At 68.0% G+C, this 26,314-nt stretch overlaps 4 protein-coding genes across 10 annotated transcripts; 1 reads left to right on the forward strand and 3 right to left on the reverse strand.

The window, feature by feature from the left end:
- Positions 1–1,850: 1,850 nt before the first annotated feature.
- On the reverse strand, positions 1,851–9,090 carry CDK20 (cyclin dependent kinase 20). 3 transcript variants are annotated; one of them, XM_075918463.2, is made up of 9 exons: positions 8,938–9,090; positions 7,254–7,345; positions 6,983–7,096; positions 5,468–5,656; positions 5,266–5,387; positions 5,043–5,105; positions 4,416–4,539; positions 2,592–2,747; positions 1,851–2,208 (listed from the first exon to the last, which is right to left on the reverse strand). In XM_075918463.2, exons 2-9 carry the CDS (start codon positions 7,326–7,328, stop codon positions 2,020–2,022), a joined length of 1,032 nt encoding a protein of 343 aa, XP_075774578.2. In that variant the 5' UTR covers positions 7,329–7,345; positions 8,938–9,090; the 3' UTR covers positions 1,851–2,019. The 3 variants fall into 3 exon arrangements, with proteins under 3 accessions (XP_075774578.2, XP_089626350.1, XP_089626349.1); XM_089770224.1 differs by having other exon boundaries at positions 5,468–5,619; positions 8,938–8,986; XM_089770223.1 differs by lacking the exon at positions 8,938–9,090 and having other exon boundaries at positions 5,468–5,619; positions 7,254–7,854.
- Positions 9,091–9,627: 537 nt separating this feature from the next.
- Positions 9,628–13,840, reverse strand: TIMM17B (translocase of inner mitochondrial membrane 17B). 4 transcript variants are annotated; one of them, XM_006125551.4, is made up of 6 exons: positions 13,682–13,840; positions 11,827–11,926; positions 11,645–11,708; positions 11,430–11,558; positions 10,580–10,690; positions 9,628–10,217 (listed from the first exon to the last, which is right to left on the reverse strand). In XM_006125551.4, exons 1-6 carry the CDS (start codon positions 13,705–13,707, stop codon positions 10,129–10,131), a joined length of 519 nt encoding a protein of 172 aa, XP_006125613.1. In that variant the 5' UTR covers positions 13,708–13,840; the 3' UTR covers positions 9,628–10,128. The 4 variants fall into 4 exon arrangements, with proteins under 4 accessions (XP_006125613.1, XP_006125612.3, XP_075774570.1 ...); XM_006125550.5 differs by having other exon boundaries at positions 11,827–11,963; positions 13,682–13,834; XM_075918455.2 differs by having other exon boundaries at positions 11,827–11,979; positions 13,682–13,832.
- Positions 13,841–14,036: 196 nt separating this feature from the next.
- Positions 14,037–16,390, forward strand: PQBP1 (polyglutamine binding protein 1). Of its 2 annotated transcripts, none has more exons than XM_089770231.1 (7): positions 14,037–14,197; positions 14,359–14,433; positions 15,303–15,390; positions 15,541–15,650; positions 15,790–15,900; positions 16,033–16,093; positions 16,204–16,390. In XM_089770231.1, the coding sequence occupies exons 2-7, from the start codon at positions 14,367–14,369 to the stop codon at positions 16,358–16,360; spliced, it is 594 nt and encodes a 197-aa protein (XP_089626357.1). In that variant the 5' UTR covers positions 14,037–14,197; positions 14,359–14,366; the 3' UTR covers positions 16,361–16,390. The 2 variants fall into 2 exon arrangements, with proteins under 2 accessions (XP_089626357.1, XP_089626356.1); XM_089770230.1 differs by having other exon boundaries at positions 14,039–14,197; positions 15,303–15,414.
- Positions 16,391–18,100: 1,710 nt separating this feature from the next.
- On the reverse strand, positions 18,101–25,032 carry SLC35A2 (solute carrier family 35 member A2). Its single transcript, XM_075915777.2, has 5 exons — positions 24,892–25,032; positions 22,669–22,851; positions 22,400–22,551; positions 21,608–22,302; positions 18,101–18,604 (listed from the first exon to the last, which is right to left on the reverse strand). Exons 1-5 carry the CDS (start codon positions 24,941–24,943, stop codon positions 18,577–18,579), a joined length of 1,110 nt encoding a protein of 369 aa, XP_075771892.2. The 5' UTR covers positions 24,944–25,032; the 3' UTR covers positions 18,101–18,576.
- Positions 25,033–26,314: the final 1,282 nt, after the last annotated feature.

Consider the following 26,314-nt stretch of genomic DNA (forward strand, 5'->3'; position numbering starts at 1 on the left):
GAGACACCCGGGGGTTCGGTGACATGCCACAGACTGTACAGCGCCCGGCGCAGCGGGGTCCAGAGACACCCGGGGGTTCGGTGACATGCCACAGACTGTACAGCGCCCGGCGCGGCAGGGTCCAGAGACACCCGGGGGTTCGGTGACATGCCACAGACTGTACAGCGCCCGGCGCGGCAGGGTCCAGAGACACCCGGGGGTTCGGTGACATGCCACAGACTGTACAGCGCCCGGGGGTTCGGTGATATGCCACAGAGACTGTACAGCACCCGGTGCGGCAGGGTCCAGGGCTCCCTGGGGGTTCGGTGACATGCCACAGACTGTACAGCACCCGGCGTGGCAGGGTCTGCCCGGGGGGTCGGTGACATGCCACAGACTGTACACGGCCCAGCGTGGCGGGGTCTGCCCGGGGGGTCGGTGACATGCCACAGACTGTACAGCGCCCGGCGTGGCAGGGTCTGCCCGGGCGGTCGGTGACATGCCACAGACTGTACAGCACCCGGCGTGGCGGGGTCTACCCGGGGGGTCGGTGACATGCCACAGACTGTACAGCACCCGGCGTGGCGGGGTCTACCCGGGGCGTCGGTGACATGCCACAGACTGTACAGCGCTCGGCGTGGCGGGGTCTACCCGGGGGGTCGGTGACATGCCACAGACTGTACAGCACCCGGCGTGGCAGGGTCTACCCGGGAGGTCGGTGACATGCCACAGACTGTACAGCACCCGGCGTGGCGGGGTCTACCCGGGGGGTCGGTGACATGCCACAGACTGTACAGCACCCGGCGTGGCGGGGTCTACCCGGGGCGTCGGTGACATGCCACAGACTGTACAGGGCCCAGCGTGGCAGGGTCTGCCCGGGGGGTCGGTGACATGCCACAGACTGTACAGGGCCCAGCGTGGCGGGGTCTGCCCGGGGGGTCGGTGACATGCCACAGACTGTACAGGGCCCAGCGTGGCGGGGTCTGCCCGGGGGGTCGGTGACATGCCACAGACTGTACAGCGCCCGGCGTGGCGTGGTCTGCCCGGGGGGTCGGTGACATGCCACAGACTGTACAGGGCCCAGCGTGGCAGGGTCTGCCCGGGAGGTCGGTGACATGCCACAGACTGTACAGCGCCCGGGGGTTCGGTGATATGCCACAGAGACTGTACAGCACCCGGTGCGGCAGGGTCCAGGGCTCCCTGGGGGTTCGGTGACATGCCACAGACTGTACAGGGCCCAGCGTGGCGGGGTCTACCCGGGGGGTCGGTGACATGCCACAGACTGTACAGCACCCGGTGTGGCAGGGTCTACCCGGGGGGTCGGTGACATGCCACAGACTGTACAGCGCCCGGCGTGGCAGGGTCTGCCCGGGGGGTCGGTGACATGCCACAGACTGTACTGCGCTCGGCCCAGGGGGTCCAGGGCCACAGGTGCACCCCAGCACTCCCAGACCTCGCACCCTGTCCATGGCCCATCCCGCCCCAGGCAGGGGGCCGTGCGGGCGTGGCAGGGAGAAGCCCTGCCGAGCCGGGAGGGGGGCGCGAGGCAGGGCGGCCGAGGCCACAGGAAGGGCTGCGGAGTGCGGGAGACGGGCGAGGGGAAGGAGGCCTGCAGGAAAGCGCGCGAGCTGGGAACGGGCCTGGCCGGGCAGGAAGAGGCGGGCTCCCTGGCCCCCCAGCTCTGCCAGCACAAGGCGGTGGAGATAACGCTATCGCCAGGCTCAGGCCGGGCGCTGTCACCCAGCTGTCACTGCTGGCAGCGCAGGGCAGGGAGGCAGAGCCGGCCACTGAGCCCAGGAGTCTGGGCTCCCAGAGCCAGGAGAGACCCCAGGAGCCAGGACAGCTCCAGGGAAGGGGCCGGGAGGCAGATCCAAGCAACCCAGGGCCCTTTAATGACAAAAGCCCGCGACACCGGAGTCCAGAGAACACCAAGAGCCCGGGGGGGGGCAGCCTCCACAGGCCAGCTTCAGAGCCGGCCCCCCTGCAGGCAGGACAGGCCCTGCCCCACTCCCTGCCCCCAGCCAGCCAGCCGGCTCCGTGTCACGGCTTCACCCCCCACAGCACATAAGGGGCCACCAGTTCGGGGTCCACCACAGACTCCTCCAGGGGCCGCTCGACACGGAAGTCGCGCTGGTGCTGGGATCCCTTCCTGCTGCCCCGCGGGGGGACGGGAAGCTCCGAGTGGTGGGCGGGCAGCGGGGGGGTGAAGAAATAGGGATGCAGCAAAGCCTGGGAGGAAGAGAAAGGGTTAAACTGACCAGCCCCCCCCAACACCACATTGACGCGAGAGGGTGGCGCCCCCTGGGGGCAGCAGGAGGCACTGCACAGCGCCCCCTGCTGACCCCACGCCCACCCACAGCATCTGCGGGGCTCCCTGTGAGGCAGCCGGGGGGCTGGCAGGGGCCACGTGGGGGGGTCTGTGTCCCTGTCTCGAGGGGAGAAGGAGGGCGCTGTTGTTGCAGGGACCAGCACAGAACCGGGGCCCCGGCCGGGGCGGGAGAGGGGAGACCCCGGTGCCTAGGGACCGGCAGGCCCAGCTCCGGCCAGGGGGGCCCAGGGGCTGCAGAGAGAGGCCCCCGGGACCGTACGGGCCAGGCGTGGACACTCCCTACCTGGGCTGCCCTCACACGCTCCCGGGAGGGGTAGACCAGGAAGCGCCTGAGCAGCTGCAGGGCCTGTGGGGGGGCGTCGGGCAGCACCTCCTCCAGCGGGATGGGCGGGTTGTCCTTGAACGAGATCTTGTTGTAGTCGGGCAACTCCGCGATTTCCTGCCGTCAGAGACGGGCGGTTAGAGACCCCAGGCGTCCGGGCCCCCAGCCCCCGCCCCTCCCCGAGCGACCCCAGGCGTCCGGGCCCCCAGCCCCCGCCCCTCCCCGAGCGACCCCAGGCGTCCGGGCCCCCAGCCCCGCCCCTCCCCGAGCGACCCCAGGCGTCCGGGCCCCCAGGCCCCGCCCCTCCCCGAGCGACCCCAGGCGTCCGGGCCCCCAGCCCCCGCCCCTCCCCGAGCGACCCCAGGCGTCCGGGCCCCCAGCCCCCGCCCCTCCCCGAGCGACCCCAGGCGTCCGGGCCCCCAGCCCCCGCCCCTCCCCGAGCGACCCCAGGCGTCCGGGCCCCCAGCCCCCGCCCCTCCCCGAGCGACCCCAGGCGTCCGGGCCCCCAGCCCCCGCCCCTCCCCGAGCGACCCCAGGCGTCCGGGCCCCCAGCCCCCGCCCCTCCCCGAGCGACCCCAGGCGTCCGGGCCCCCAGGCCCCGCCCCTCCCCGAGCGACCCCAGGCGTCCGGGCCCCCAGCCTCCGCCCCTCCCCGAGCGACCCCAGGCGTCCGGGCCCCCAGCCTCCGCCCCTCCCCGAGCGACCCCAGGCGTCCGGGCCCCCAGCCCCCGCCCCTCCCCGAGCGACCCCAGGCGTCCGGGCCCCCAGCCTCCGCCCCTCCCCGAGCGACCCCAGGCGTCCGGGCCCCCAGGCCCCGCCCCTCCCCGAGCGACCCCAGGCGTCCGGGCCCCCAGGCCCCGCCCCTCCCCGAGCGACCCCAGGCGTCCGGGCCCCCAGGCCCCGCCCCTCCCCGAGCGACCCCAGGCGTCCGGGCCCCCAGCCCCCGCCCCTCCCCGAGCGACCCCAGGCGTCCGGGCCCCCAGCCCCCGCCCCTCCCCGAGCGACCCCAGGCGTCCGGGCCCCCAGCCCCCGCCCCTCCCCGAGCGACCCCAGGCGTCCGGGCCCCCAGCCCCCGCCCCTCCCCGAGCGACCCCAGGCGTCCGGGCCCCCAGCCCCCGCCCCTCCCCGAGCGACCCCAGGCGTCCGGGCCCCCAGCCTCTGCCCCTCCCCGAGCGACCCCAGGCGTCCGGGCCCCCAGGCCCCGCCCCTCCCCGAGCGACCCCAGGCGTCCGGGCCCCCAGCCCCCGCCCCTCCCCGAGCGACCCCAGGCGTCCGGGCCCCCAGCCCCCGCCCCTCCCCGAGCGACCCCAGGCGTCCGGGCCCCCAGCCCCCGCCCCTCCCCGAGCGACCCCAGGCGTCCGGGTCCCCAGCCCCCGCCCCTCCCCGAGCGACCCCTGGCGTCCGGGCCCCCAGGCTCCGCCCCTCCCCGAGCGACCCCAGGCATCCGGGCCCCCAGCCCCCGCCCCTCCCCGAGCGACCCCAGGCGTCCGGGCCCCAAGCCCCCGCCCCTCCCCGAGCGACCCCAGGCGTCCGGGCCCCAAGCCCCCGCCCCTCCCCGAGCGACCCCAGGCGTCCGGGCCCCCAGGCCCCGCCCCTCCCCGAGCGACCCCAGGCGTCCGGGCCACCAGCCCCCGCCCCTCCCCGAGCCGGGAGACCCCACACCTCCGGGCCCCCGTTCCCCCTCTCCCCCGAGCCGGGAGAACCCAGGCGTCCGGGCCCCCCCCGAGCCGGGAGAACTCAGGAGTCCGGGCCCCTCCCGAGCCGGGAGAACCCAGGCCCCGCTCACCGGCCAGATGCGCTGGTTGGGGGTGCCCAGCACCCGGAGGACACAGCAGAGCTGCTCGATGTCGTTCTCCCCGGGGAAGAGGGGTGAGCTGCTGAGCAGTTCGGCGAAGATGCAGCCGACAGCCCTTAGCACAGAAGCAGAGGAGCAATCCCCACGGGAGCTGACCCCAGGCGGCTCTCCGCGGCACCGGGCCGCAGGGCTAACAGGGTTCAAATCGGTGCTCCCGGACCCCGTGGCTGGCCCCCCGCGCGAGCGACGGCCCAGTCTGGGGGACCCCAGCCTGCTGCTTGGGGGCCTGCCCGGAGGGGCAGATCGCTCGCTGAGCACAACAGGCACTGCAGAGAGCCTGAGCCAATTCCCCGCTGCGTCACCTCTCTGCTGGGCGTATGGAAGGAGCCCCCCAGAGGCAGGGGCTGGGTGGCAGCAGGACTTCCCTCGCGCCCCGCTCTGCGGTCTACCCCCACAGCGGGGGAGGGACGCGGCCCCGGAGCAGGGCTAGAGCGAGATTAAGGAGGGAGGGCACCACGGCCACGCCCCGAGCTCCGGGAGGCAGGGGGCAGAGCGAAAGCTGGCTCCGCACACGGGCTCTGGACCGATGCGGGGCGCTGGCGCCCAGGAGCCACTCACCACAGATCCACGCCTTCGTCGTACTTCCGAGCACCATACAGCAGCTCCGGGGCGCGGTACCACCTAACGGGGGAGGGAGCAGGTTAGAGGCCGCCATACCCAGCGGCCAGCGCTAGCCACTAGGCTCCGCCCCCGAGCTGGGGAGAGAACCCAGGAGCCCAATTGCAGAGCCCTGATTCTGTGGCCCACGGCTCCAGCCCAGAGCACGGCCATGCCCGCTCACCTGGTGGCCACCTGGTGGCTGTAGAGCCGGCCTCCGTCGCTGGAGAACACCCTGGCCAGGCCGAAATCTGCGATCTTCAGCTGCCCCGTGGAGCTGATGAGTAAATTGGCTGGTTTCAGGTCCTGCAGGACACAGCGAAGGGGTCAGGGGAGGGGGCCGGATGCCGGGGGGCAGCGGGAACAGGGGAAGGGGCTGGACCCACCCGGTGCATGATGTTATTGGCGTGGCAGAAGGCCACCCCCTGCAGCAGCATGAGCATGTATCCTTTCACCTGGGCCTGCGAGAGGGGCTGCTGGGCACTGCGGATCACCTCGGCCAGGTCCGACAGCATGTACTCGAACACCAGCACGAACCCTGCGCCGTGGGGGAACACGGCCTTCAGCTTCACCACCTGGCACGGGCGACGGGGCAAAACCATGAGCCCATCTCCCCCGGTATCCTGCCTGGCCTCCCGCCTCCAGCCCACCCACTCCAGTATCCTGCTGCTGTAGGAGAACATAGTAAAGTATTAAAAATGATTCCCCCGAGTGGAAGTGACTAAAAGTCTGAGTGGTGTAAATGTGTTAAGTAGGAGAAGCATACAAGTGGGTCGATGGATTCCTGCTGAAGTGTTTAGATTTAGGGTTATCAAGCTTGATAAGTGTTTAGATTTATTATTATTATTATTTGTTAAGATTGTTACATGTTTAGATTTATAATTATTGCCCCTCTAGAATGTAATTTGTTAGGAATGTAACATTAGGTCATGTAACTGAAACCTGTTACGAATATAACCCTAAGGAGCCAGACACAGCTCCCCCTGAGACCCAGGGCACTGCTTGTCAAGCCACTACCTCTGCGCTGGGAGCCAAGCCCTGTCATTGACCAAGGGCCTTGTTACACAATCCACGCCCGTCTCTTCAAAGCATCGTAACTACAGCAGTAACTAACTCAGCAGGCAGAGAGAGAAGGGTTTGAGAAATGCCTCCCAGACACTACAACTGGAGGTCCCCCCATGAGATCACTGACAAGCACCTGGCAGCCACTCTGGACACCAGCATGATGCAGCAATTCCCATAGACTGGCATAGGAAGAAATATATATATTATTATGATCATCTTTACAATAAATGTGGCTTTTTGCCTTATCCCCCCTCGTAAGATCCTGCTTGCTTTTACTGGTACAACAGTGCCCTGGACCAATTCCAGACGAGCACCCACCCATTCCTCATTTCCTAGCATCAATGGGGAGGGAGGGAGGGAAGAAAGAAAGAAAGAACTAGATGAATAATTGATTTCTTGGGTCTCTGGGTGAATTAAATGACCTAAGAAAAAAACTGGTTAGTTTTGAACTGAACTTTTCCAGTTTTTCAGGCTGAAAACAACCAACCAATCAACCAACCCCGATGGCCCGGAAGCGCCCTTGTTGAAGTGTGTTTTGCCCGAAGGAGCGCAGGGAAAGAGCAGCGAGAGAGAACAGCAAAGGAGGAAAGGAACAGGGGAAGCAGCAGCCCGCACACAGAAGAGGGAAGCTGCGGGGCAGGCAGCAGACGGGGTGTGGAAATAGCATCTAGCCTCTTTCTGACCCCAGCACCCTGGCTTTGCCATCACAAAACCCCAGCGCTGTAGGGCCGAAAGGGACCCCAAGGGTTCCCCTCACCCTCCAGAGCCGGGAGAGACCCCAGGAGTCCTGGCTCCCAGGCCCCTGTTCTAACCCACCAGAGCCCACGCCGACTCACGTGCGGATTCTCCTCGATCTCTTGTAAGGCTTTGATCTCCCGCAGCGCCTGGTTCGGGATCCCGTCCTCCAGTCTCCGCAGAGCAACCTTCTTCAGCGCCACGGTCTCCCCCGTCTGCCGAGAAGGGATGCAGTTGGAAGAGACGCAGGAGTCCTGGCTCCCAGCCCCCCTCCCTTTAATCACTAGGCCCCACTCCCCTCCCAGAGCCGGGGGAAGAAGCCAGGGGTCCCGGCTCCCGCCCGGAGATCTGAGCTGCTTGCCCCGCTCTCACTTCGATGTGCTTGGCTCTGAAGACGATGCCGTGGGCGCCTTCCCCAATGCGGCCCAGGATGCTGTACTGGTCCATGCTGGGCTCGCCTCGAGCTGGAAACGGGCAGAGCAATTAATGCCCCATCGCTGGCTGGCGCCGCTGGGCATTCGCTGCAATAGCCCCCCACCCCCGCAAGGGGCACCTGGCGCTGTGCGCTACTGGGGCGGGGGGCGGGGGGCGGCACGGTGCCCTGTCCCATACTGCCCCGCTCCTCACCCCATCCACTGCAGGACCCCCAGTGCACTGTGGGCTACTGGGGCGGGGGGGCGGCACGGTGCCCTGTCCCATACTGCCCCGCTCCTCACCCCATCCACTGCAGGACCCCCAGTGCACTGTGGGCTACTGGGGCGGGGGGGCGGCACGGTGCCCTGTCCCATACTGCCCCGCTCCTCACCCCATCCACTGCAGGACCCCCAGTGCACTGTGGGCTACTGGGGCGGGGGGGCGGCACGGTGCCCTGTCCCATACTGCCCCGCTCCTCACCCCATCCACTGCAGGACCCCCAGTGCACTGTGGGCTACTGGGGCGGGGGGGCGGCACGGTGCCCTGTCCCATACTGCCCCGCTCCTCACCCCATCCACTGCAGGACCCCCAGTGCACTGTGGGCTACTGGGGGAGCACCGTCCCACAATGCACTGCTGCCCCTCCCAGGCCCGGCCCATGGCCACAGCATCCTAGCGCACTGTAGCATGCGAGGGGGGGAAGTCTCAGAATGCAACACCCTCCTATTGCGGAAGGGACCCCCCCCCCACACACACTATGCACTGCTCCCCCCCCATCCCAGGGGCCCTTCCCACAATGCACCGCTCCCCCCATCCCGGGCCCTTCCCACACTGCACCGCTCCCCCCATTCCAGGGGCCCTTCCCACAATGCACTGCTCCCTCCCCCATCCCAGGGGCCCTTCCCACAAAGCACCGCTCCCCCCATCCCGGGCCCTTCCCACAATGCACCGCTCCCCCCATCCCGGCCCCTTCCCACAATGCACCGCTCCCCCCACCCTGGGGCCCCTTCCCACAATGCACCGCTCCCCCCACCCTGGGGCCCCTTCCCACAATGCACCGCTCCCCCCATCCCGGGCCCTCCCCACAATGCACCGCTCCCCCCATCCCGGGCCCTTCCCACAAAGCACCGCTCCCCCCATCCCGGGCCCTTCCCACAATGCACCGCTCCCCCCACCCTGGGGCCCCTTCCCACAATGCACCGCTCCCCCCATCCCGGGCCCTTCCCACAATGCACCGCTCCCCCCATCCCGGGCCCTTCCCACAATGCACCGCTCCCCCCCCACCGCCCCGGGCCCTTCCCACAATGCACCGCTCCCCCCCACCGCCCCGGGCCCTTCCCACAATGCACCACTCCCCCCATCCCGGGCCCTTCCCACAATGCACCGCTCCCCCCACCCTGGGGCCCCTTCCCACAATGCACCGCTCCCCCCGGGCCCCTTCCCACAATGCACCGCTCCCCCCCCCCCCGGGCCCCTTCCCACAATGCACCGCTCCCCCCCCCCCGGGGCCCCTTCCCACAATGCACCGCTCCCCCCATCCCGGGCCCTTCCCACAATGCACCGCTCCCCCCATCCCGGGCCCTTCCCACAATGCACCGCTCCCCCCATCCCGGGCCCTTCCCACAATGCACCGCGCACGGCACCTGGGCTTCCCTGCCGGCCGCCTGGCAACGGGGCCGGGCGCGTAGCGACGCAGAGAAGCGCGCGGGCCCCGTCACGTGACAAGGGCCTGGCGGCCCAACCCCGCCCCTGGGGAAAAAAGGGTGGGCGGGGCCATGGCCGGGGGGGTAGGGTGGGCGGGGCCATGGCCGGGGGGGTAGGGTGGGCGGGGCCATGGCCGGGGGGGTAGGGTGGGCGGGGCAATGGCGGGGGGGGAGTAGGGTGGGGAGGGCCATGGCCGGGGGGGCCCGGGGAGTGTTGCTGGGGGCCCCCTAATTCCACGCTGAGGCCCCAGCCGGGGGAACGGGGGCCCAGGCAGGCAGGGCGATTAACCCGCGTGGGGGGTAGGGGGGTGCATCACGCTGTGGGGGCTCACCCCTCTGCTCCCCCGGCCCCCGCAGGTCAAGCAGAGTGGGGGGCTGCCCCACACGGGGTGGGGACTCATGCCGACCATCTGCCTCTTGCTGGAGCAGTCGGGGTCCCTTCTCCCCCTTGCTGCTGGGCCAGACAGGCTGCACTTCCCCACCAGGGGCTTCTGCTCATTTAACCACGCTGCCACCACGTGCTGCTTCCCCCACCAGCCCCCACTGCCCTCCCCCCTGTGGGACACAGCCCAGAGTCCCCTCCCCCCGCCCCCCGGGAGAGGCAGCCCAATCACCACGCTGACCCCATGGTAAAGTACTTGCTCTATTTTGCACCTGGAAAAACGAAACCTGCAACACTCTTAGAAACGTCTTTAAATACAAATATCCGAAAGGAGGCGAGATTGCGGCTCAGAGTGGGCAGTTTGGGGACCTACCGTCCCAGCTGCGGGGGGGGGGGGGGGGGATATATGCCAAGACAGTTTCCCCTCTGGTGGGGGGACCAGCAGGGCTCAGGGGTTATGTAAATGGGCCATTAACCCCCTTTTTCAGAGAGCACAGCCGGTCAAGATGGGGGACACCCTGTTTTGTCATGCCATCAGCACCACCTGCATGTACAGCTGTAGGCCCTATCCCCCGTACCCCTCAAAGTAGCAGGAAACTTAGAAGGATTCCCAGGGAATCAGGCCCTGACAGCATTGTCTCCGGGGGAGAATCCAAGAACTGGAGGGACAAGTGGTTGGTGTTCAGGATGATTCCAACAAGGGGAGGCCCCCTGAATTATTAGCTGCAGCACCCTAAAAGTAAGCAGCTTCATTGATACTGTCCATAGCCCTGATATCCTGGAGGCACTGGGCCGTCCTTCGGGGGCAGCTGACTGGGGTCTTCGCTGAACGGGTTAGCTGCAGAGGAAAGCAAAAAGTGCTGGTGAGAAACACGCCCAAGGCACAGCCCTCTCGGGGGCAGGGCAGCTGGAGAACAGCCTGAAACGCAGCCCTCTGTGGCATCCCTCCACCGTGGTCCACAGCCCCTCCTAGCCCTGCCTAGGGCTCCCCGTGCAGCCCTGCCAGTGCCCCCAACTCCTGCCCCACAGCCCTGCCAGTGCCTCTCACGCCCACGCCCCAACCCGTGCCCTGTCAGCGCCCCTCACTCCCGCCCCTCAGCCCTGCCCTGTAGGTGCCCCTCAATCCCAACCCCCGGCCCCTGCCCCCCCCAGTGCCCCTCACTTCCACCCTGCAGCCCCTGCCAGCCCAGGCTTGCTTACAGTTCTGGAATTGCTGTGCCGTGTATCTGGTGAGTAAGATTCCGACTCCTTCGATCAAGGCCAGTAAAATCCCGCCCATCATGGCTGAGCCCACCATGGCTAACGGGCCACCTGGGACAAAAGACCAGTTAGAAGAGTGGGGCTGTGGAGAAATCCCTGTGGTATTAGACATTGTATTAAGATCTGTCTTTGTTCAGTGTTCTTAGAGAATCTCTGGAACATTTCTCCTAGAACTTTGTATTAAGAGATCTTGTAAGATAAACTGTCTTTTGAGCTCTGCCCTTTCCTTGGTTGCCCTGTTGGAATGACTGAGGTGTGACTGGAGAATGAAAGGGGAGCACCTCCAGCAGCAGTCCCAAGAGTGGAGAAGGTCTGGGAGCCAGATCCAAGACAGTACCTGTAAAGGGAGCTCATTAAGAGGACTGGACATACAGACCCCTTGGGAGTCAAGCAGCAAGTGCCTGCCCTTGGAAGAACTCTCTCTGAAGCAGCATTAAGAAAGGTGAGGTGATGCCTAATTGGCTGCATGAAAGGGATAAATAGGAGGCATCTTGCAGAGGGACCCTGGGTTTTCCTCTTGTCAACATGGGAGCATCGATCCGGATCGGCAGAAGCCTGGCTCCACCCCTCCCCCATCTTACGCACCTGGCCAGTGCAGTGAAGGGGAGCAACTTTTGGGAACAACAAGACGGAGTGTGCGTGTGAGAGTGCATGAGAGTGATGTGTCCTATGCATCGGATAAGTATGGCTCCATCTATGGATGGTCAATAAATGTGGCATGTGGCCTTATCCCAGGTGCTTCTTTTAAGCACAACAGGGGCGGGGCAGGGGGCCCTCCCCTGGCACTCACTGCGGGAGGCGAGCACAGCTCCTGTGAGGGCCCCACTAGTGATCGAGTTCCAAGGGTCTTCCTTTCCCCGCATCTTCACCAGGCCGCAGTCGATGGTGGAGAAGAGGCCGCCCCAGACTGCAAAGCTACCTGGGGACAGGAAGGAGCAGGGATGAGCTGCACCTCAGCTCCGTACCCCACCTGGCCATGCCTCCCCCCACACCGCGGCCCCTCACCTCCAATCTGGGGTGCTCTGATGCGGATGGCGCTGACGCTGCCTTTGAACCGGTGTCGAACGCCCTGGGGGAGGAGAGCAGAGGGGGAAGTGAGCTGAGATGCTGCCCCGCTCCCCCAGAAGTCGGGGGCTGGGGAGAGCTGTCAGGCAATGGAGGGGAGGCTGGGGCTAGGCAGGGCTCACCACTGGGGCATTCCGGAAGCCCTTGATGGCCTGGAAGACCCCCCCGCCGATCATCCCCATGGTGAAGGCACCGCCACAGTCGTCCACAATGCGCCATGGGCTGCCGGAGAAGGGGGGGTTAGCCAGGTTGGGAGACCCTACAACAAACAAACCCTGCAGAAGACCCTACATCAGTGGGGGAGGGGAGAAAGAGGGCACCCCTCCCCCCCCAGTAACAGCTCCACAACAGCCAGACACCCTCGCGCAACCATCCCCTTCCGGGGCGCCCGGCCACCCCGCCATGAGCCCGAGGGGACACCAGCCCCACCACAGCACCAAGCCCACCTGCAGGAAAGCTATGCAAGCGTGTGGGGGGGGGGGGGAGGGAAAGCAGGAATCTGGGGTGGACGAAGGGGGCTGCTGTAGGTAGATCTCTCTATTAAGCATCAATCTCTGCACTAGCCATTTTCTCATTGAAGTTTTTAACTTTGTATCACGTCCGTTTAGCTTTGCACTGAGTCCCTTCACACAGAACCCCTGTGCCTGTCCATCGAGAGCCGGGCTCAGCGCATGGAGTCTTGGTAGAACAGGCCCTACGGAGCGGATGAGGTGGGACTGGATACGGGAAGACCAGCACCTCCGGAGAGGGGATGGGAGCCAGAGCCAAGAACCTGTGAAAGGGCCTGGGAAGCAGGCCCACTGAGAGAAGACTGGACCTGTGGATGCCTTGGGGGTCAGCAGCAGGGGCCTGCTTTTGGGAACCCCCTCTCTGGAGGTGCATGGGGCAGCGCTGAGACACCCCCCGAAGAGTCACCAATCGACGGCATCTTGCAGGGGCCCCACCTAACTCACCTGGCCAGTGCAGTCAGGGGGAACTATTGGTGACCAGGAGTCAGGGTGTGTGGGTGGGATCTAGCCCATGTCTAGGAGAAGGTGGGTTGCTAGACGTGTATCACCAAGACCTGGCCTTTGCCTCTTCCCCCGGAAAGGACAACTAAGCACAACACTTGCAGGGACGAGCAGATCCCGGGGGGGGGTCACGAGCAGATCCCGGGGGGGGGGGGGTCACGAGCAGATCCCGGGGGGGGGTCACGAGCAGATCCCGGGGGGGGGGGGGTCACGAGCAGATCCCGGGGGGGGGTCACCCCACGGGAAGTGATTCCTCAGCCCAGACACTAGAATAAATCCATCACCGCCTCCCCCCCAGCCACCACCACGCACATCCGGCCCCTCCCTGCAAGAAGAGACCCTACAATAACCCCCCCAGCCAAGGGACCACCACATGGTACAACCCCCCTCTAATTCCTGCTATTTCCCAACACCCCCCCCCCCCACGGTCCGTGGTGACTTGGTGTCTCCCAGCTCCACGGGAAGGGGAGGGGGGACGACAAGTCCGTTTCTTTCATCCCACCCCCACCTTTCTCCATAATGGACTCACCCGCTCACAGATACCAAAACCCGGCAACTACCAAGTGACCAAGAATAGGGGTGTCAGTTTCTTCGAGCCCCCCACGGAGCAGGGCAAAGGACGGAAGGGGGCAGGTGAATCCATCCCAAGGGCGTGTGCTGAGCGTTCAGAGAATTGCCTCCCCCCATGCTCCTCCAATGGACTCGCCGGGCCTCAGGCCACACAAGGGGCTGGGCGCTACCAAGTGACCAACAGCGCCCGGGGAGGCTCGTTATGCAGACCGGCCAGGCACCAAATGGAGCGGCCCACGGGCCCCGGCCGTGGGGGGAGGGGCTTTCCCTCGCTGCCCCCCCCCTTCCTGCCCCAGTGGACTCGCCCGCCCATAGGCGCATTCAGGGCGGGGCAGACCAAGCTTCCCGGAAGGGGGGGGAGGAAAAAGAGACTGACCCTCCCCCCCCGGCCGCTCACCAGGGTTCCCGGGCATATTCCTCCATGACTCCCAACAGCGGCCGCGCCGGTCACGTGAGCATAAGGCTCCGCCCCTTGACCCGACTGTCCCGTGACAAGCAAGGGGCACCCCGCGCCCCCCTATTGGACAGCTGGAATCACGTGGTGTCTTCTCCCCTTCGCGTCACACACCGGGCCGGGGTGAGTCTCTGCTCTGATTGGCCAGAGAGAGGCACATGACATAAAAAAACCGTATTCCGGCCCTGCGGTCACCTGACAAGAAGGGGTCAGGGCCTCCCTATTGGCTCTTTTGCCAGCACGTGACATGAGAGACTCCGTCTTCCCGCTGACTGGTTGGCCTTTGGGGCGGGGCCGAGCGCTCTGTCACGTGACATGAGGGCACCGAGTGGCCTGCCGGAAAAGCAAAGCTGAGAGCCCCGCCTCCCTTCCTCCCATTGGTCGGATCTTGTCACGTGGGCGGGGACCCCCGAGGGCGTCACGCGAGTGGCAGGGGCCTGGAGGAGCCGGACGAGCCTGGTGCGGGGGGGGGCCGAGCGGGAGGGCGGGGCGCGCAGGGGGCGGGGCCTAGGGCGGGGGGGGCAGGGGGCGTGGCCGGGGGCGGGGCGCGCAGGGGCCAGGGGGCAGGGGGCAGGGGGCGGGGCCGGGGCCGCTCTCCCCCTGACGGTCCCGCCCCGCAGGGTTCGCGATGCCGCTGCCGGTGGCGCTTCAGTCTCGCCTGGCCAAGCGGGGCCTCCTCAAGCACGTGGAGCCCGGTGAGCGGGGGGTGGGGCGGGGGGCTGGGGAGCGGGGGGGCTCTCCCCTGGCCGGGGGGCTGGGCGCCATGGGGCGGGGGGCTCTCCTCTGGCCGGGGCGCCAGGGGGCAGAGGGGGCAGTCGGGGGGCTCTCCCTGGCCGGGGGGCTGGGCGCCATGGGGCGGGGGGCTCTCCTCTGGCCGGGGCGCCAGGGGGCAGAGGGGGGAGTCGGGGGGCTCTCCCTGGCCGGGGCGCCAGGGGGCAGAGGGGGGAGTCGGGGGGCTCTCCCTGGCTGGGGGTCCGGGCGCCGTGGGGCAGGGGGGGCAGTCGGGGGGCTCTCCCTGGCCGGGGGGCTGGGCGCCATGGGGCGGGGGGCTCTCCTCTGGCCGGGGCGCCAGGGGGCAGAGGGGGGAGTCGGGGGGCTCTCCCTGGCCGGGGGGCTGGGCGCCATGGGGCAGGGGGCTCTCCCTGGCCGGGGCGCCAGGGGCAGAGGGGGAGTCGGGGGGCTCTCCCTGGCCGGGGGGCTGGGCACCATGGGGCGGGGGGGCTCTCCCCTGGCCGGGGCGCCAGGGGGCAGAGGGGGGAGTCGGGGGGCTCTCCCTGGCCGGGGCGCCAGGGGGCAGAGGGGGGAGTCGGGGGGCTCTCCCTGGCCGGGGGGCTGGGCGCCATGGGGCAGGGGGCTCTCCTCTGGCCGGGGCGCCAGGGGGCAGAGGGGGAGTCGGGGGGCTCTCCCTGGCCGGGGGGCTGGGCGCCATGGGGCGGGGGGGCTCTCCCCTGGCCGGGGCGCCAGGGGGCAGAGGGGGGAGTCGGGGGGCTCTCCCTGGCCGGGGGTCTGGGCGCCGTGGGGCAGGGGTCTGTGCCGGGGATTCTCTGACTCCCGCTGACCTCAGAGCCGGAGGAGGAGATCATCGCTGAAGATTATGACGACGACCACGTGGATTACGAGGCCACCAGAATGGAGAACTTGCCTCCCAACTGGTACAAAGTGTTTGACCCCATCTGGTAAGAGGGCGCCCCCCTGCCGCGTTGGGCGTGGCTGCCCCCTCCCCGGCCCTGCCCCAGACACGGCTGCATCTCAGCCCAAGCGTGGCGGGGAAGGGAATGAACTCTGTCTCCCCTGCCCTCCAGCGGCCTTCCCTATTACTGGAACATGGAGAACGACCTGGTGTCCTGGCTGTCTCCTAACGACCCCGGCTCCGTCATCACCAAAGCCGCTAAGAAGCTGAAGAACAGCCTGGGTAACGGCAAGGCAGTGGGGTCTAGTGCTTAGAGCTGGGCGGGCTCCTGCCCTTTCCGGGTGTGGGGGCTAGTGGCTCGGAGTGGGGAGGGGGGAGGGCGCAGACACCAGGCTGAGGCCAGGGCCTGTGTCTCCCCCAGACGCCGAGGAGAAGCCGGAGCGCCCCTACGAGAAGCCGGAGCGCGTGGAGGTGAAGGAGCGGCGTTACCACCGCCGGGAGGAGCTGGCGCCCTACCCCAAGAGCAAGAAAAGTGCGTGGGGAGGGGGCCGGGCCTGGGGCGCAGCTGGGGGGCAAAGTGGGTTGAGTGGGGAGGGGAAGGGGGGGAATTGGTACCTGGGGGGATGGGGAGCACTGAATACAGCCCCTGCCGTTCCCTCCCCAGGCAGCCGCAAGGACGAGGAGCTGGACCCCATGGACCCCAGCGCCTACTCGGACGCCCCTCGGTGAGGCTTGGAGGGTGCTGGGGAGGGGTGCGGGGCGGCGGGAATGGCGAAGGGGAGGGGTCTATTGCAGTGGGTGGGGTGTTGCGCTGACCTTGCCCCCTCCCCCGCAGGGGCACATGGTCGACGGGGCTCCCGAAGCGGAACGAGGCGAAGACGGGGGCGGACACGACGGCAGCCGGGCCCCTGTTCCAGCAGCGCCCGTACCCCAGCCCCGGCGCCGTGCTGCGCGCCAACGCCGAGGCCTCGCGCGCCAAGCAGCAGGACTGAGCCCCTCCCCCAATAAACCTGGAGACGGGCTGGGACTGACCGTGGTGTGTGGCCCCCAGCGGGACGGGCTGCTCTCCCCTAGCTCCATGGAAACGTGGGGTCCTCCCAGGCATGTGGCTGCAGCCCCCCTCCAGATCCAGGTGGCGTGGGGGGCGGGGTACTTACGGCTGCTGCGCCTTCTGAGGTGGATGGGGGGCATGAGGGAGAGCCGTCTGCCTCAGTTTCCCCCTCCGCAGCCTGAAACTCTTCTCCCCACCACCAGAAATTCTACTGAGGATGTTGCAAGATGTATTTCCTGGGGGCCATGGGCCGGAGTGGGGAGCAAAGCCAGGAGACCCCCTCCGCCCCGGTTGTGACCCCCATGCCCGTCCCATGCGGAGAACCCAGGAGTCCTCGCTCCCACCCCCCCCGGTTCTGACCCCCATGCCTGTCCCATGCGGAGAACCCAGGAGTCCTCGCTCCCCCTTCCCCCCGTGGTTCTGACCCCCATGCCTGTCCCATGCGGAGAACCCAGGAGTCCTTGCTCCCACCCCTCCCTGGTTCTGACCCCCATGCCTGTCCCATGCGGAGAACCCAGGAGTCCTCGCTCCCCCTTCCCCCGTGGTTCTGACCCCCATGCCTGTCCCATGCGGAGAACCCAGGAGTCCTTGCTCCCCCTTCCCCCCCGGTTCTGACCCCCATGCCTGTCCCATGCGGAGAACCCAGGAGTCCTTGCTCCCACCCCTCCCTGGTTCTGACCCCCATGCCTGTCCCATGCGGAGAACCCAGGAGTCCTTGCTCCCCCTTCCCCCCGTGGTTCTGACCCCCATGCCTGTCCCATGCGGAGAACCCAGGAGTCCTTGCTCCCACCCCCCCGGTTCTGACCCCCATGCCTGTCCCATGCGGAGAACCCAGGAGTCCTTGCTCCCACCCCACCCTGGTTCTGACCCCCATGCCTGTCCCATGCGGAGAACCCAGGAGTCCTTGCTCCCCCCCCCCCCCCGGTTCTGACCCCCATGCGGAGAACCCAGGAGTCCTCGCTTCCCCTTCCCGCCCCGGTTCTGACCCCCATGCCCATCCCATGCGGAGAACCCAGGAGTCCTTGCTCCCACCCCTCCCTGGTTCTGACCCCCATGCCTGTCCCATGCGGAGAACCCAGGAGTCCTTGCTCCCCCCCCCCCCCCCGGTTCTGACCCCCATGCGGAGAACCCAGGAGTCCTCGCTTCCCCTTTCCGCCCCGGTTCTGACCCCCATGCCCATCCCATGCGGAGAACCCAGGAGTCCTTGCTCCCACCCCTCCCTGGTTCTGACCCCCGTGCCTGTCCCATGCGGAGAACCCAGGAGTCCTTGCTCCCACCCCACCCTGGTTCTGACCCCCGTGCCCGTCCCATGTGGAGAACCCAGGAGTCCTCGCTCCCCCTTCCCCCCTGGTTCTGACCCCCATGCCCGTCCCATGCAGAGAACCCAGGAGTCCTTGCTCCCTCTTCCCCCCTGGTTCTGACCCCCATGCCCGTCCCATGCGGAGAACCCAGGAGTCCTTGCTCCCCCTTCCCCCCTGGTTCTGACCCCCATGCCCATCCCATGCGGCGAACCCAGGAGTCCTTGCTCCCTCTTCCCCCCTGGTTCTGACCCCCATGCCCGTCCCATGCAGAGAACCCAGGAGTCCTTGCTCCCCCTTCCCCCCTGGTTCTGACCCCCATGCCCGTCCCATGCGGCGAACCCAGAGGTCCTGCAGCCCCACAGATGACAGGACGCAGCAGCCTTGGTGTCAAGTTGCATGTTGAACAATAAATAGAAAAGGCCCCGGAGGGAGTGATAAAAAGGGGCCATGACGCGTGGCTGCCCCATAACTACTGTTAGGGGACATTAATACTGTGCTTGCGGCCCCCCCTCCAAGCACCGGGGGGAGGGCTTTCAATAAGGGAGGGGCACCCCCTTCTGGGAGGTAGGAAGGGACTGGCTGCCTGCCTTTCAGACAAGGGGAAACTGAGGCAGGGCAAAGCAGGAAGGGCAGTGAGGTAGAGCTGGTGTGATCGCTCCTGCTCTAACCGCTAGACATCACTCTCCTCCCACTGGGGAGAGAACCCAGGTGTCCTGGCTCCCAGCCCCACCTTGCCTGATTTCTGGAAGCGGCTGGCAGGAGCCCAGGCGCCCCCCCGTAAACGTGCCCCCTCGGCTGGTCCCTGGTGGCCCCACGGCGGGCTGACCGGCGGGGAGGGGCCCGGTGCCTGCTGGGCTCAGGAGCCTTTCTCTTTACACGCCGGCCTGCAAGACAGAAAAGGGGGGTTGTGCTGGGGCGACTGGCGTGGCACAGCAAGAGAACACCCCCCCCCCCCCCCCGTGACTGGCAGGCCCCAGCCTAGCCTGGCAGGTGAGATTACAATGCAGTGGGGGGGGCTGGGAATCCCCCCCCCCCATCCAAAGGGGTCCTGAGTAGCCTGCTGGTCCCTGCCCCACCCCTCCCCGCAATTGGGGCTCAGGGCTAGTAAGCTCCCCCCATGCTCTTTGCTAATGGCTGAAATGGGGGGGCCTGGGGCTGGCACTGCCCTAGTCCACCCCCTCCCCTTGCACTCTGGCCGCCTGGGAAACTCTGCTTCCGCGCCTCAGTTTCCCTACTGCTGCCAACACACCCTTGGCCTATTTCACCTGGCAGCAGGGCAAGTCTCATCTGGGACTGTGCAGTGCCTTGCCCCGGGGGGGGAGGGGGGCGCACTGTGCAGTGCCTTGCCCCGGGGGGGAGGGGGGGCACTGTGCAGTGCCTTGCCCCAGGGGGGGGGAGGGGGGCGCACTGTGCAGTGCCTTGCCCCAGGGGAACTCTGCAAAGCTGGGGGGCAGCAGCAGAGATGGGAGATTTTACCACCTCAGGACTCGGCTCAGCACTGTGGGGCCTAGGGCAGCAGCAGGGTCACGCAGATGCAGGCTGTGGGGGTTGACTCCCCCCCCCCCAGCTGTGGGGGGGCTGCTCACAGCAGCTGGTCCCCCAAGGGGGCACAAGGCCCTGCCACCCAGTGCCCACCCCCATGACTGGATCGGTGCCCCCTTGGGGGCCAAGTCCCACAGCCCACCCCCCGGCCGTTAGTAGGGTTAGTGGCCATGCAGGACCCCGACGCGCCCGGCAATCAGCGAGTGCTGCAGCTACATAAATACGCTTTATTCATCGCACGACGCCACCGCCAGGCGGGCGGCCAGTGTTACAGGCATGTAAAAACCCACCCCCAGAGCATACAAAACCTGGCAGCCAGCCCTCTGCACAGCAGCACCCTGGCTCCGGCACAGCAAAGCTGACGTGTCCCTGGCAGTCCAGGCCCACACACTTTGCTGCTGTAACCACTAGGCTCCACTCCCTTCTCACAGGCAGGGGGCCTGGTTCTCCTCTACCAGCACCCGCACCCCCCCCCCCCAGAGCGAGGCAGAAAACCCAGGAGTCCCCGGTCCCAGCACCTGCCCCTCCCTGAGCCAGCTGGAGCCCAGGGCCGAGGAGCTAACCTTCGGCCGGCTTCCCCCATGCGCAGGGTCTCAGTCCCCCGCTAAGCCCGTGGGTGCAGCAAAGGGCCTGGCCTGGGCTGCCTTGGTGCAGTGGGGGCACTGACAGTGATGGGACTCCCAGCCCCCTCCCCAGTGAGAGAACCCTGGTGCCTACACCCCCCCCCCCCAACAGCACCAGAGACAGGTAAAATACCGCTCCTCTTCCGTCTGAGGTGAGGGCTAGAGGCAGACCCCAGCCGGGCTCCGTCGCCCGCGGCGCCGCTGGAGGCAGACCCCAGCCGGGCTCCGTCGCCCGCGGCGCCGCTGGAGGCAGACCCCAGCCGGCTCCGTCGCCCGCGGCGCCGCTGGAGGCAGACCCCAGCCGGGCTCCGTCGCCCGCGGCGCCGCTGGAGGCAGACCCCAGCCGGGCTCCGTCGCCCGCGGCGCCGCTGGAGGCAGACCCCAGCCGGGCTCCGTCGCCCGCGGCGCCGCTGGAGGCAGACCCCAGCCGGGCTCCGTCGCCCGCGGCGCCGCTGGAGGCAGACCCCAGCCGGGCTCCGTCGCCCGCGGCGCCGCTGGAGGCAGACCCCAGCCGGCTCCGTCGCCCGCGGCGCCGCTGGAGGCAGACCCCAGCCGGGCTCCGTCGCCCGCGGCGCCGCTGGAGGCAGACCCCAGCCGGCTCCGTCGCCCGCGGCGCCGCTGGAGGCAGACCCCAGCCGGGCTCCGTCGCCCGCGGCGCCGCTGGAGGCAGACCCCAGCCGGCTCCGTCATGCCACCGCAGTCTGTGAGGTCAGACACAGCTGGCGGGAAGGGGCTCACAGCGGGCAGGGGGCAATGCCTGGAAGCCCTGGCTGCAGCTCTCCCACCATCCCGCTCCCCACTGCCCCCCAGATGTGCCCACATCCTGCCCAGGAGATACTGAGTAGTGATTACTGGCAGGTCAGCCTTTCGAGGCCCAAAGAACTATGGACACACCGTGCCAGGGCAGCTCAGTCCTGGAATAGCCAGGGGGAACTGAGGCGCGGAGCTGGGGGAACGGACTCAGCTGAAAGTTACAAAGTCCTGGCTCTCAGCCCACTCCCCTCCCAAAGCCAGGAGTCCTGGTTCCCAGCCCCAATGCACACCATAGCAAAAGGGGGGGGCACCAGAGAATGCTTCCAAAAAGGGGGAGCCGGGGGAATCCAAGGGCCAGCCCCGCCCCCCGCCACATGGGACAAACCATTGCTCTGCAGAGGGGTGATGTCTCCCACCCTACCAGCTTCCTACAGCTGAGCAGTTCACGTGGCACCGCGTATGCGTCTGTCCCTGGGGGAGGTGAGCCCCGCTCACCTCCCCCCCGTAGTGTCATTAAAAGCCGCTCCCAGCGGGAGGGTCAGCCCGCCTCAGAGAGGGGAGCAGTGTCGGAACAGGGGCGGAAATGGGGTGCAGACTTCCCCAGTAAAGACCTCTGCAGCCAAGGAGACTGGGAGGAGCCAGAGGCAGAAGGGGGCAGAGAATTCGGGGGGTCAAAGGCGGATGGAGGGGGCTCTCAGGAAGGGAGCAGGAGACTGTGTTGGGGGGGTGGGATCGGGGGACACCAGAGGGGGCTGAGGGTCAAGAGGAGGTGGGATCGGGGGGGCTAGGGAACTGGAGGGCAAGAGGAGGTGGGATCGGGGGGGCCCAGGGAACCGGAGGGCAGGGGGAGGAGGGATGGGGTGGGCCCAGGGAACCAGAGGGGGTGGGATCGGGGGAGACCCAGGGAGCCGGAGAAGGGCGCAGGAGAGACCCCGCCCCCCTCGCAGGCCTCACTTGACCAGCACTGACTTGGGCAGGAAGCCCGAGTCGGCAGGCTCGGCGCCGCGTGGCAGGGGGGCGGCGGGCTCCTCGGGGGGGCGCCGGGGCCCCCCGGCCTTGGGCAGGCTGTACATGTAGACGGCGCCGATGACCAGCCCAGCCCCCAGCACGAAGGGCAGGCGCGGCTGGAAGCCGAAGAGGTACACGGAGGCCACGGTGGAGGCCACGATGGACAGCGAGGTGGCGAAGCCCTTGAGGATGTTGTCCGCGTACTTCACCACCACGGCCACCAGCAGGCCGCCGAAGGCCTGGTTCAGGATCACGCCCCACACCAGCGGGCTGTAGCCGTGGAAGAAGCCCCGGGCGGCCACACCCGCCCCCTCGGCCCACCACATGCCCAGCAGCCCCAGCAGGGTCCCGAAGAGGCCCAGCTGCACGTTGCGCAGCCAGATGGAGGCCGAGCTGCCCTTGAGGATCTTCTCGAAGTAGACGCCGGCAAAGCCGGAGGAGAGGCAGGAGACCACCACAGCGGCCAGGCCGACAGCATAGCTCTGCGGGGCGGCCCCCGGGGAGCCGGCCCGGCCCCCCTGGCCCTGCTCCACCTGCACGATGGCCACGCCGGCGAAGAGCAGCAGCAGGGACAGCCACTGCAGGCGCGAGAGGCTCTTGCGCAGCATCAGCACCGAGAAGACGGCCGTCGTCAGGATCTTCAGCTGGTAGGTGACCTGCGGGCGCAGGGGAGGGGTCAGGGCTGGGCGAGGGAGCCTGGCTCGCTGCTCCCTCGCCCAGCCCCCGGGCCCGGCAGCAGGGCTGGGGTCCCACCTGGAAGGTGGCTGCCGGCAGGTTGGAGATGGCCACGTACTGGAGGTTGTTCTGCAGCGTGTAGATCAGCGAGGGCACCGCCAGCTTCAGCGTGTCCAGGTACTGCAGCACCACGGCCTCATACAGGAACAGAGCGAACTGACGCACGGCGCCTGCGGGAGAGACGGGCATGGCTCAGCCGGGGGCGACCCGTGGGATCGGCGGGGCTCGGGGTCTGCCCGGCTCCCTGCGGCACGGTGCCCCCAGCGCCCCGCCCGCCGCCCGCCTACCTCGCTGCTGGAGGAAGATGAGCAGCAGGCAGGTGGCCCCCTTGAGGAGCTCGGCCATCACCACGGCCGTGGTGGCGAAGAAGGGCTCGCCGGGCAGGGTGCGCACGTAGCGGATGCTCAGGATGAGCGAGGCGTTCTGCACCACCAGCACCGCCAGGCTGACGTACTTCAAGCGACGGTTCCCTGCCGGGAGAGCCACGACTCACCACGGGGGCAGGCCGCCGGGCACCCCCAGCCTGGCACATGCCCCTCCCCGAGATCAGACCCCTCCTGGCCTTCCACACACCCCTTCCCTGCAACACAGCCCCCAGCCCCCCGCACATGGACGTAACAGCATGCAGAATCCCCCCTGGCCCCGCCACAGCAGGGATGCATCTGGGGGCGACCTCCCGGAGCCCCCTTGCCACAGCTCCGCCTGGGCAAGGCAGAAATGGGGTGGGGAGCCTAGGACTGCACGGCCACCCTAAGCCATCCACAAACCTCTCACACGCCTGCTCTACCCCATGCCAGCCGCCACCGGGAGGGAGGGGCAGCGGGAAACGGCTGCCTGTAACACTGCGCAGGGCCACGGTGCAGCCACCTCTGGGGCGCAGCAGTGGGGAAGCCACGCACACAATGCTGCCGGGGGATGGCTCGCCCTCTCCCACAGACGGTTTGAAACCTGCTCGTGTTCGGCCTGGCCAATTCCTCTCTGTATCATCTTGTGCCAAGCTGTCACTCAGCGGGGCCGGCGCCCACAGCCCCTCCCGCTCTGAACTCCGCTTCCTCACGCGCAGGCTGGCCAGGAGAGAAGGCAGGTGCCTGGGGCAGCCCCCGTCCCAGGGCACGAACAGTCCCTCTCCCGGCCGGAGGCCCCCGGAGCCTTTCCCCCCCCGCTCAAGCTTCCCAAGGCGCCCAGGCCTGTCTCCTCCTGTTAGCGGCTGGCAAGCTCCCCCCTCAGAGTTGTTATGATGCAACTACAAAGCTTAGCTCTGTGACGCGGCTCTCCGCTCCGCCTGGCCAGCTCCTCGCACCGTGGACCTCCTCGCCCACCGCACAGAAATAACCCGCGCTGAGCGCAGGGCAAGCGCCACCACAGACCCCGCCGTAACAAACCGGCAACAACGATCTGCCTGCAGCGCAGGGGCCAAGTAGCCACTGGGGCTGGCAGACAGTCTCCCCAGCGGGGCTGTCGATCCTAGCAGTAAAGGGCCCGTCATGGAGCTACAACGCTGGTGATGCACTGCGGCTAATCACAACTCAGGCATCCTGGGCGAAAGGCAGGCACCCGCTGGGCAGCAATCCCCGTGCCTGCGAGCTGGGGGGGGGGGTGTGCGAGAGTGTTAAAGAGGGTGTGACGGTGAGAGTGTGATTGTGTGTGTGTGAGTGTGTCAGTGAGTGTGTGATTGTGTGTGTATGTGAGATAGTGAGAGTGAGTGTGAGTGACAGTGAGTGTGTGACGGTGAGAGTCTGATTGTATGTGTGTGTGTGTGTGTGTGTGTGATTGTGTGTGTGTGTGTGAGTGTGACAGTGAGTGTGACAGTGAGTGTGTGATTGTGTGTGTATGTGAGATAGTGAGAGTGAGTGTGAGTGACAGTGAGTGTGTGACGGTGAGAGTCTGATTGTATGTGTGTGTGTGTGTGTGTGTGATTGTGTGTGTGTGTGTGAGTGTGACAGTGAGTGTGACAGTGAGTGTGTGATTGTGTGTGTATGTGAGATAGTGAGAGTGAGTGTGAGTGACAGTGAGTGTGTGACGGTGAGAGTCTGATTGTATGTGTGTGTGTGTGTGTGTGTGATTGTGACAGTGAGTGTGACAGTGAGTGTGTGATTGTGTGTGTATGTGAGATAGTGAGTGTGAGTGTGAGTGTGACAGTGGGTGTGGGCCTGGGTGTGGTGTGACTCAGCTGGGGCAGGCTCAGCAGGAAGCCGGGGCCGTGGGCGGGACCGACAGGGCCCAAGGGGAACCCTACGGCTGCCGTGGGGGGGGGGGGGGATGGTGCCCCCAGCGCTGGGAAGGGCCCGGGAGGTTCCCGCATCCCCGCGACACGGACCGGCCTGGCCAGGGCCCCCCCCCGCCTGCCCCCCCGCCTGGGGCCCCTCCCTCCTGCCCCCCCGGCCCTCCCCCCCCGCCTGGGGCCCCTCCCTCCTGCCCCCCCGGCCCTTCCCCCCCCGCCTGGGGCCCCTCCCTCCTGCCCCCCCGGCCCTTCCCCACCCGTCCGGACCCCCGCTCCCCCCGGGACTCACCCCCCGCAGCCGCCTGGTCCCCGCCGCCTGCGGGCCCCCCCGCCGCTGCCATGGTGGCAACTGCCCGGCAACCCGCGGGCCCCGCCCCGCCGCCGCTTCCGCATCCCCCACTTCCGCTTCCGGCTCCGCCAGCGAGAAGCGGGTCATAGAGCGCAGGGGGGACGGGCCAGAGGGGAGCCCGCGGGGGGGGGACCATAGAGCGCAGGGGAGACGGGCCAGAGGGGAGCCCCCTGGAGGACCATAGAGCGCAGGGGGGACGGGCCAGAGGGGAGCCCCCTGGAGGACCATAGAGCGCAGGGGGGACGGGCCAGAGGGGAGCCCGCGGGGGGGACCATAGAGCGCAGGGGGGACGGGCCAGAGGGGAGCCCGCGGGGGGGGACCATAGAGCGCAGGGGAGACGGGCCAGAGGGGAGCCCGCGGGGGGGGGGACCATAGAGCGCAGGGGGGACGGGCCAGAGGGGAGCCCGCGGGGGGGGGGACCATAGAGCGCAGGGGAGACGGGCCAGAGGGGAGCCCGCGGGGGGGACCATAGAGCGCAGGGGGGACGAGCCAGAGGGGAGCCCGCGGGGGGGGACGGACCATAGAGCGCAGGGGGGACGGGCCAGAGGGGAGCCCCCTGGAGGACCATAGAGCACAGGGGAGACGGGCCAGAGGGGAGCCCCCTGGAGGACCATAGAGCGCAGGGGAGACGGGCCAGAGGGGAGCCCCCTGGAGGACCATAGAGCACAGGGGAGACGGGCCAGAGGGGAGCCCCCTGGAGGACCATAGAGCGCAGGGGAGACGGGCCAGAGGGGAGCCCCTGGAGGACCATAGAGCGCAGGGGGGACGGGCCAGAGGGGAGCCCCCTGGAGGACCATAGAGCGCAGGGGAGACGGGCCAGAGGGGAGCCCCCTGGAGGACCATAGAGCGCAGGGGGGACGGGCCAGAGGGGAGCCCGCGGGGGGGGACCATAGAGTGCAGGGGAGACGGGCCAGAGGGGAGCCCGCGGGGGGGGACCATAGAGCGCAGGGGGGACGAGCCAGAGGGGAGCCCGCGGGGGGGACCATAGAGCGCAGGGGGGACGGGCCAGAGGGGAGCCCGCGGGGGGGACCATAGAGCGCAGGGGAGACGGGCCAGAGGGGAGCCCGCGGGGGGGGGGACCATAGAGCGCAGGGGGGACGGGCCAGAGGGGAGCCCGCGGGGGGGGGACCATAGAGCGCAGGGGAGACGGGCCAGAGGGGAGCCCGCGGGGGGGACCATAGAGCGCAGGGGGGACGAGCCAGAGGGGAGCCCGCGGGGGGGGGGGACCATAGAGCGCAGGGGGGACGGGCCAGAGGGGAGCCCCCTGGAGGACCATAGAGCGTAGGGGGGACGGGCCAGAGGGGAGCCCCCCGGAGGACCATTGAGCGCAGGGGAGACGGGCTAGAGGGGAGCCCCCTGGAGG

The sequence above is a fragment of the Pelodiscus sinensis genome, chromosome 18 (genome assembly GCF_052426305.1).
Source record: "Pelodiscus sinensis isolate ZL-2025 chromosome 18, ASM5242630v1, whole genome shotgun sequence".
NCBI lineage: Eukaryota > Metazoa > Chordata > Testudines > Trionychidae > Pelodiscus > Pelodiscus sinensis.

What these genes read in the sequence shown, in the direction of transcription:
- CDK20 (XM_089770223.1), bottom strand. Translation starts at nt 7,491, where the DNA reads ATGGGACAGGGCACCGTGCCGCCCCCCGCCCCCCGCCCCAGTAGCGCA. An exon ending in CCAATAACATCATGCACCGG is followed by an intron (nt 5,388 to 5,467) that starts GTGGGTCCAGCC and finishes TGTGTCCTGCAG; the next exon opens with GACCTGAAACCAGCCAATTT. An exon ending in AGCCACCAGGTGGCCACCAG is followed by an intron (nt 5,106 to 5,265) that starts GTGAGCGGGCAT and finishes CTCCCCCGTTAG; the next exon opens with GTGGTACCGCGCCCCGGAGC.
- TIMM17B (XM_006125550.5), bottom strand. An exon ending in GCTTCCGGAATGCCCCAGTG is followed by an intron (nt 11,709 to 11,826) that starts GTGAGCCCTGCC and finishes CTCCTCCCCCAG; the next exon opens with GGCGTTCGACACCGGTTCAA. An exon ending in GGCACAGCAATTCCAGAACT is followed by an intron (nt 10,218 to 10,579) that starts GTAAGCAAGCCT and finishes TTTCCTCTGCAG; the next exon opens with CTAACCCGTTCAGCGAAGAC.
- PQBP1 (XM_089770230.1), top strand. Translation starts at nt 14,367, where the DNA reads ATGCCGCTGCCGGTGGCGCTTCAGTCTCGCCTGGCCAAGCGGGGCCTC. An exon ending in CCTCAAGCACGTGGAGCCCG is followed by an intron (nt 14,434 to 15,302) that starts GTGAGCGGGGGG and finishes CGCTGACCTCAG; the next exon opens with AGCCGGAGGAGGAGATCATC. An exon ending in GAAGCTGAAGAACAGCCTGG is followed by an intron (nt 15,651 to 15,789) that starts GTAACGGCAAGG and finishes TGTCTCCCCCAG; the next exon opens with ACGCCGAGGAGAAGCCGGAG.
- SLC35A2 (XM_075915777.2), bottom strand. Translation starts at nt 24,943, where the DNA reads ATGGCAGCGGCGGGGGGGCCCGCAGGCGGCGGGGACCAGGCGGCTGCG. An exon ending in TGCCGGCAGCCACCTTCCAG is followed by an intron (nt 22,303 to 22,399) that starts GTGGGACCCCAG and finishes CTGCGCCCGCAG; the next exon opens with GTCACCTACCAGCTGAAGAT. An exon ending in GACTCGGGCTTCCTGCCCAA is followed by an intron (nt 18,605 to 21,607) that starts GTCAGTGCTGGT and finishes TCTGTCTTGCAG; the next exon opens with GCCGGCGTGTAAAGAGAAAG.